At 46.2% G+C, this 9,075-nt stretch overlaps 1 protein-coding gene across 1 annotated transcript; it reads right to left on the reverse strand.

The window, feature by feature from the left end:
* Nucleotides 1-7,712: 7,712 nt before the first annotated feature.
* Nucleotides 7,713-8,798, reverse strand: TMEM271 (transmembrane protein 271). The gene has a single exon (XM_059834417.1). It carries the CDS (start codon nt 8,796-8,798, stop codon nt 7,713-7,715), a length of 1,086 nt encoding a protein of 361 aa, XP_059690400.1.
* Nucleotides 8,799-9,075: the final 277 nt, after the last annotated feature.

The following is a 9,075-nucleotide window of genomic DNA, read 5'->3' on the forward strand; positions in this document are numbered from 1 at the left end:
CAAGAAAACTTCCAACAGGAACTCTCATTCTTAGAGCTCTGGATCTTGCAGACCTTAAGCAGATAAGAACTGCCACAGCCTTCAGCGAAGGACAGCCTGAAGTGTCATGCAGCTCTTGTAATGTGCCAAACATAGGACACAGGCAAAGGTTTTTCATGTCTTGTTGCTCATTTCTATTTATTGCCTCACCAGCTGATTGAATAATTCAGTACACCATTGGCAGACGCTCCCCTAAGCACAGAGGCAGTAGAGAGTGTGCACTTTGCCATCCTGAGCCTGTGTGCATGCTCTTCCTTTGGTGAAGTTGCTAGGAGCAGAGGATGAAAATTGAACCCAAGACAGAACTTAACACCTCCGTGGTGAAGGTCTGCAATTTGATGACTTCCATTTCATTCAGGGAGAAATAAAGACAGTCCTCCTCTCCCCATTCCACTTGACTTGGGCATTTTGCTTTTGTGAAAGTGACCCAGGAGCCATTCCCCACATGCAGTCTAGGCCTCTCCGCACCCAAGACAACTGTGTAACAAGTCTGGAGCCTTGGCATCATAACAGCAACCTGCCTTCCCCATCCTGTAACACAGATTTCACCTGGGCTGCAGGTGGTGGCCGCTGGTTTGGTGGTGTCACAAGAGACAGCTGCTTGTTCCCACTGGCAAGACAAGACAGTGTGTGGTCCACTCCATATGGGAGCATGAAGCTCAGTGCACTAAACAATGGTCCAGGTAAGCCTAGATGATGATGGTGCCTTTCAGTATTTTCTGGTAGGTCTCCAAGGACTTCACTGAAAAGGAAGTGTCCCTGCCAGCCAAATGCATTTCTGTGCAGCTATCTCTCCCAGTTTGTTAAGAGAAGCACCCTTCTGTTCCGTTCAGCATAACAAACCATATTTCTTAGCAACAGATTCTTAAAGACCCGTATCTGAATTTCTTTCCTTTTGATTAGAGCAAGGGACGAGCCAGCAAGCAGGATATGATTTTCTCAATCTCCTGGTCTCATCTTGGTGGTAGTAATTTTTTCAGTTACTGACAATTTTGACTGCTCAGGTCAGGAGGTACTGCTCCTGGAATTAACACAGCTCTTGATTATATAACAAAGAATTTTGCACAGAATGAGTAGTTTTCAACACTTGCATTTCAGTTTCCTCTGTTTTCCCAGGAGTCTAATTTAGATGAGCTGCAGACGCTGGTAGCTTCTGGGTCATTCAGGAAGAGGCAGATACTCCAAAATGCAATGAAGTAGAAATTTCTCAGTGGCTTTCTCCTTTCCAGTGCAAGCATGCGCTTCTTTTGGTAGGACTCTTCCATGTTTCTAGGAGCCATTTGGCCTAGAGCTAGCAAGATGAACCTCTGCTCAGATCCACCACTGACAATCCCTTGTGAATATCTTTGTGAGGGTATTCGTTTTGATCATGAATGCAAGGTAATTACATACACCTTGAGAGTGTACGTGGCTCATCCAAAATCCATGACTACCTGGTTGCCTGGACTGGATATTATCATCTGGAGCTTTGTGCTGTTGCCTCCTTCATTTGTGAGGAAATGCCAAAATTTGGATGTTGGCATATAAGGCCCCATCTGCACCATGTGCCAAATTCCTTATATGACCTCTACAGGAATTGGTGGCACTCAATAATTTGTAGGACAGCTCTGCTCAATCTCCCTAAATTTAATAATTTAAATGCCTGAAGATTTCACTGAGTATTTTAGTAAGGTGAGCTTTAATTTAAAATGTATAACCTGGGAGAAAAAGCAAATTCTGAAAGAACCTTCTCTAAACCCAGAGTAGATTTCCAAAAACATATACCTGGAAAATAATCTTTTGATATTATAGGTATCCTTCCATCCTCATATCCAGTGTCTTAATATAAAACCAATGAATGCTTTGGAATGTTTAGTCCTCTGAACCCATTAAGAGGGTCACAATAAGCTTTCTCTTCTCTCACACTTCACTTTATCCTCTGCTAACAATGGCCACAGAGGACACCAACTGGTGAGGATGCTTGTGGTATTTAGTGGGTGATTCATCCCTGCATGCTGTAGTGAAACAAATGATTCATTTGCAAAGACCATGAAATGAACTTCCTATCATCCCCATTAGACTGAACCATGCCAGGAAGTAGAAATCTGGAGTGAAACACTGGGAACTTCTGCTACGTTGTATTGCTAATGGGATACATCTACTGGATAGTTTCACTCAGGACATTGAATTTTCTGTGATCTGGTGATGAGTCAGAGCCATTTTGTATGTGTTTTTCACTAGAGATGTTTCCTTTCATAAAGCTTACGGAGGTCTTCCAGATATCTAAACCTCAATGGGTGAAGGAGTAGTCTGCAATGTCTTCTCCACTCCTACCTTAAGGTAAACACACTGAAGTTTAAGGCAGCTGGATCTGAAGAAAGAATGAAAGAGGACATCAGGATTTTTTTTCTCTGTAAAGAAAAATATGCTCTTCTTAAGAGAGTCTTATGGCTTCTTAAATGACTTGATCTTCAGTCTCAGTTTACCTGGGATGACATTGGGGTGACATAACCATAAACTTCAGCAAAACTTCACCAAGTGCCTGAACATGGGGTGGAAAGTACATAGCACAGCTGGCCAGTGGATAGTGATGCAGTTCTTTGAACCAAATTTTGAGAACACTGATTTGTGGATGTCACTTTTAGAAAGCTATGCAGAGAAAGAGTTTCAGAACCAATACTGTAATAGAAAGAACATACAAACCCCCTGCACCCAACTTAAACTCTCAGATTTCATCTAGTTGCTTTGTTTGGGCAGTGCCTCCTTTTAGGCAGGAGATGCCATACGCTGAGTTGTTGCAACATGTATTTGAAGATTTTCTCCCAGCACTACAGTAGCCTGTGGGCTTCCTGGGGGACCATCTTTTATCTGCTAAACTGTTATTAGATCAGCTATTACTGATTCTGGAACATATACTGAGCACTAGTCATAAGCCGTTAAGTACTGAGAGATAATTAAGAAATTTAAAAACTGGACAGTGACCATGAGGAATTCAATCTTACTGACCCTTATGCATTTTAATTGCAAATATGAGCCTGTATAAAGGACAGGCAACTTTAGCACACTTAAAAGAGTGCCATCATATGAAATTAATAGATCTAGATTTTTACCAGTGGAATTGATCTAAAATATTGGAACATCCTGTAACCAAAAAATATCTAACGTATGGAAACAGATTTGACTTCATGGTAAAACCTGGAATTTTATGTCACAGTTCCACTTATACTAGTTGTAAGTCCCTGAAAAACACATTTTTGTAATGGAAGTGTTAATTAAATCCCTTGTTTCAGTTGTACTATTGGACTTCCATCTAAGACAATGAAGAATATGAAATGAAGAGCATTAGGCTTTTCTTATAGGATATGCTGTGCTTTAAAACGTATTTTATTGATCCTAAAATTACAAGATCAATTACTGACATTTTCTTGAGGATCAATCTTGGATTAAATGGCAAAATGAAGAAAAGGTTTTCATATGTACTATGTCCAAAAGCAGAAACAGATTGCTGTTCTCATGTGAACATTCAGAAACCTTTTCTGATGATTAAACAGTATGTCTGAAATATATCTAAGTTATACCAGCCACCATAGCGCTTTTTGGTGAACCAAAGAAGTCCTACAGTGAAATCAAACTTTTGAGTAAAATCTGTACTACCTTAATACAATTTCCCTCCAACATAAATTTTTCCTGTTTTTAGATTCACGAATATTCTGTCTGTCAATTACAATACAAAGTATAAGTAACAGATTTAAGCAAGGATGTTGGAGTGTGAAAATAATTCATGTGAATTGCTAATAGGCTGGTGGGAATACATTTTTTCCACATGAAGGCAAATCCTGTCGCATCAAAGACAGCAGACTTGATTTTCCACCATTTCATCCCTTGACTAGCTGCTATTACCTGCAAAAGGGACAGGAAAGCTGGTAGCAGTCTGCTACCAAATCAGTACTCCACTGTGACCAAAACAGCAGTATTGCGTCTATTCTTCCCTCCCTTTGAACAGATGCGAGTAAAGCTGTGAGCGAATTAAAACAAGCTGCGGGGCAAAAAGCAGTCTTGTAATTACTTCAGCTAAGCAAAATGGAGATTTGATAGCACATACACCATGTTTCTCTTCCGTTCTCCCTGGTTTTGCTACTTAAGGCAAAAGCCTTGCAGTTAATATCCTCCAGTGACATGAATCGATCAGGCTTGCATTCGCCTCGACAATCACGTGACAGGGAATGGAAAATAACGGGACAGTATGAGTCCTCTCAGGTAATTAACCTACGCTCTGATGCTTCCCACACCAGCCTATTTTCAATTTCGGCACAGTACAGTTTATACACTCTAACATTATTGCTCAGAAGATAGAGTGATGATTCAGGTTTACTAAAAATGGCTTCACAATACTGCAATCATGCTTGTGAAGCTTCATTTTGTATCCTGTATTTATAAGTAAGTTTCTTCTCACTGAGAAATGAATACATGTGGTGTTTTATCAGAAAAGTTAGTCACCAGATACTTGAAACACTTGTATACCATCTTTAAGAAAACATGGCTTGTTTGGTCAATTTGCCTGCCAATTTTTTTTTCCTGTTTTATTAAAAAAAGTGTATAATACCGTAGGTGACCTCCCTTAATACTGCTGTCCATACGTATAGTAAATAACTGAGAAATAATATGCCACTGCTGCATCCTGTCATGCCAGAAGATCAATATTACTTTAAAGATTATTTAGAGTAGGTGTTACATATCCTTTGTGCCCAGACCCACTGAAGTCAATGAAATGACGCCTACTGGCTTCTGTGGGAGTCCAAGTTGAACATTATTCTGGCAACCTGTCCACCACTAAATTCATCTATTACAGGGGATAAAAGTCCAAATGAAGAAAAGTAGAAATTTGGGAACTAAAACTGAACCACAAATAAATATCCTAATTCAATGGCATTTTGAACAGACTTAAATAAAACACAAACACACACACACGCTTACACATACACACACACACAAAAAAAAGTTATGAATTTAACAATCTTAAAAATTCATAGTTTAAAATTTTTTACATTTAAACAATTCAGTATAATAGGTAGCTTTCTTGACTTTCCATTTATTTCCCTGAGCACTGATCTTTGGAACATCTGGAGTTTCAGAATCGTCTAGTTCATAATTCCTAAAATAGTTATCTTAAGTAAAATACTGTCTTTTTATGTCAAAAATCAATTCCTTAAATAAAACTAAGATACAACTTCCATGAACTACAATGTATATAGCCAATTTCTTTTAAAGCCAACAACTATTATTACACTTCTGCATCTGTATTTAGGCACCTAGCTGGTCTTGTTTTTCAAAATCACCCTGCAGCCTAGCAGTTCCCATTTAATTCAGTACAGGGTACTACACTGTCTCATGAACTCATCTAATTGGAGACCTCCATAAGGATTTGCCTCCTTGCTTTAGTTACTGATTTTGCAAAATCTCGGCTGTATGAGCAATGCAGTATGTTATGGGTTTGGTTTTGTGCCTAAATTAGTAATATAGGTAGAAACTACAGGACTTCCCAGTCACTTCCCCGTAAGGGGTTAAGGAGGTGCATCTGCAGAGAGCCAGCATAAAACTGATCTTCAGTACTAAAATGGGACTTAGCTAGGGCATACGTTTTAGGCTGGCATTCCGCACAAGGAAATCTGCTGGCCTAAAAGAGCTGTATTTTAAATTTCTGCTATTTAGAACTACTTGGCAAATTGGCTACTGCTGCTTTTAACTGTCTTCTCTAGATTAGAGCTTTAATTGTGAGCTTCACAGACATCAGTTTGCAATTTTAAGACTTCTAAGGCATTCTGCATTTTGGATTATACAAAGTGTGCAAGTCAAAACACTTTAGAAAACAAAACAGTGCAGAGAGATTTGAATATTTTTAGGCTAAAATCTTCTCTCTCCAATTCTAAGGCTGTAAATTACATCAGTCTCTCTGCAGCTAAAAATTTAAAAATAATTGTCCATTAACCACAGAAATACACTGTAACTTTGCATTCCCTTAACTCTCTCTCTCTCTCTTTCTCTCTCTCAGTCTGGGTAGCTGATACACTGGCATTATGCAGCAGGCTCCGAACATAGGATTAACAGAAAGGTTATTTTCTAATATTTAATTTCAGTGTACCATATGTGGGGGAGGGGGTACTGAACCAAATGCAATCTGAAGAGTTGCTTTTTGGCTCTTTGTGCAACATGACATTGCGCCTTTACCTGTTCTCAAATGATGTAATAAAATATGCCACACCTGCTTCTCTTTACTTAACGCTTCCTTACACTGTCTGGTACTTGGCATACCACAGCAGAATCCAAAAGGAGGATTTAGCAGTTTTCCGCTTTGCAGAAAGCCTTTTTAGTACCTCTAAGTTCAGAAAGAGTTAACAGCATACAATCCCATTAATTCCCCCCCTCCTTCAGGAATTAAAGTGGCCTTTTTTTTTTTTTTTTTTGAAAAAGAAAGAGAAATCTTGCTTTGTAATCGGAGTATAAATACTGTTTTGAAAATGCATTTGGAGTATGTCTTCCAAGATTGTTTATCTTTTTTTTTTTTTCCTTTAAAACTGTGACCACTGCACCAGTTAAGGCTGTTTTACTGTATATATATTTCAAATAAAACTTTAATATTCAAGCTTACCAGATTGATGAATTGTAACAGGTAAAATGGAACTCTTTACAAGGTAAACCATGTAGTTGTACAAAATAGAATTAAACCCTTCACCTGTGTAAAACAAAAAGAAATCCTGCCTTGCATTAAAAACACAGAACCTGTTTACAAAAAGGAATGTGTATGACATTTGGACTTCCTTTTAACTGCCATATCCTAGCAACATCTCAGTTGTTTTAGTAAAGGAACTAATCATCAATTTTAAACTGCAGTGAATTTACCAAACACTTTCACTATAGACTTCTGAAAGCTTTTACAGTAAGAAGTTATCAACAAAAGCAGGCACGTTAGTGTACAAAAACGTTGATTTTTTTTTCCTGTTTCTTTTTCAAAGTGCAGGTTTTTCTCAATGTGCATCTTACAAGACCAACGAATGTTTTAACATACTAAATCTTAAAACAGAACTCAATTCTCCCAAGGAGTAGTGTAAACGTTAAAGATCCCCAATACACCTCTAGTAAACGTGACACAAATGTCTCTGCGTTGTTTAGAAATTTAGCTCTTTTGAGAGGTAAAGAAGCTTCATGACACCTTTTCCTTACACTGGCTGGTTATCATAAATGGGTAACTCTGGACTGCTAAAGCTGGAGACTGATGAATCACTTGAAGGGAACTAAACTTGGCTACGGAGGAGAGGCGGCGGGAGGAACCAACCCTTAGGCGTTTCTTGCGCAGCCTGTGGAAAATTCAGCCGCCGGCGGACGGAGGCACGGACAGACGGATGGAGGGTCGGTGTGAGGGAGGGAAGGAAGGGGAAAGCAGGGAAGGAGGGAGGGAGGAGAAGCTTCCGCAGAGCCAGAGGCACGGCGGCACCCCGCCCGCGGCCCGCTGCGCCCGCGGCGGCGGGGCCATCCCGTCGGTGGTGCGAGGGCTGTCCCCGAGCCCCGCGGTTGCGAGGCGCTGGCGGGCCCGCTCTCACGCCGGCGCCCGGTCCCGCTCCCGGCGCCGGTCCCGCTGCCGGCTGTCACGGCGGGCCGGGGGCCGGGCGGGGAGCCGGGCGTCCCGCCGGCGGTGGGCGCTAGGTGCCGCGAGCGCAGGGCTCCCCAGGGTAGATCTCCTCGTAGGCGGGGGGCTGCTCGCTGGGCAGCGGGTAGCAGTAGGGGTAGGAGGCGTTGAGCTCGGGGTCCACGGGCGAGTAGCCGGGCAGCTCGACGGAGGGATGCCCGCCGCAGTGCACTTCCACGCCGGCCTCGTCGAAGACGTGGAAGACGCCCACGTTGATGTAGGAGACCGCCTGGAAGGGGCAATCCCCGGGGCTGAGCTCCGGCTCGCCGCCGGAGAAGAGCGAGCCCTGGCTGTGGCGCGGCGCCCGCCGCCCGCCGCCACCGCCCCGCCGCCGCCGCCGCCGCCCGACCGCCGCCGCCGCCGCCGCCGCCGGGGCCGCTCGCCGCCGCCGCCGCCGCCGCCCGCGCTGCTGCGAGGCCTTGTAGTTCTTGACGAGGAGCAGGTTGAGCAGGCCCAGGAGGCACTCCAGCGCGTTGAAGACGGTGGAGAGCACCAAGCCGCGCTGGTAGTCCCGCAGCTTCTGGCAGCGGAGCGCCGCGGCGGAGCCGTCGGGGGCTGCGGGGCCGCTCCGCGGGCGGGCCGCGCCGCCGGGCTGCAGCAGGCAGTAGTGCGAGTACTTCCTCTCCACCAGCGACACGGTGTCGCCGTCGATGACGGCGCCGGCGAAGGCGCTCAGCACGCCCAGCATGAACACCAGCACCCCCAGCAGCAGGAAGTTCTGCCGCCCCCCGGGCGGCGCCTTCTCCACCGGCCCCGACGGCGCGGCCGCCGCCTCACCCCCGCCGGGGCCGCCGCCCGCCGGGTCCGGGTCCCCGGCCGGGGCCAGGGCCGAGGCCGGGGCCGGGGCCGGGGCGGGCGCCGCGGGCGCCTCGTCGGGCGGGCGGCAGCAGAGCAGCGCGGCGGCGAGCAGCGAGAGGCCGGCGGCCAGCAGCAGCCCCGAGTAGAAGGCGCCGGCGGCGGTGCCCAGGCGGAAGGGCTCGCCCTTGAGCTCGGAGCCCAGCGAGAAGCACTTGAGGCCCACGGCGGCGGCGCTGAGGGCGCAGGCGAGCAGGAGGCAGCTGGAGAGCGCGGCGCAGGCTCCCCGCACGCTCCACTTCATCCTCCGCGCCGCCGCCGCCGCCGCCGCCCCGCCGCCCGCCTCATCCTCCTCCTGCGGCCCCCCCCGGCCCCGCGGCGGCGGCGGCGGCGCGGCGCGGCGCGGCCATGCGAGCGCGGCGCTCCCCGACGGGGCGGCTGGGCTCCGCTCCGCTCCGCACGGCAGGCAGCCGCCGGCCGCAGTGAGCCGGGCGCGGCGAGCGCACACGCTCCCCCCCCCGCCTCCCGGCCGCCGCCGCCTCCTCGTCCCCGCCCGCCCTCTCTTATCGCGGCGACTGCGG

This window comes from Gavia stellata, chromosome Z (genome assembly GCF_030936135.1).
Source record: "Gavia stellata isolate bGavSte3 chromosome Z, bGavSte3.hap2, whole genome shotgun sequence".
Classification (NCBI taxonomy): domain Eukaryota; kingdom Metazoa; phylum Chordata; class Aves; order Gaviiformes; family Gaviidae; genus Gavia; species Gavia stellata.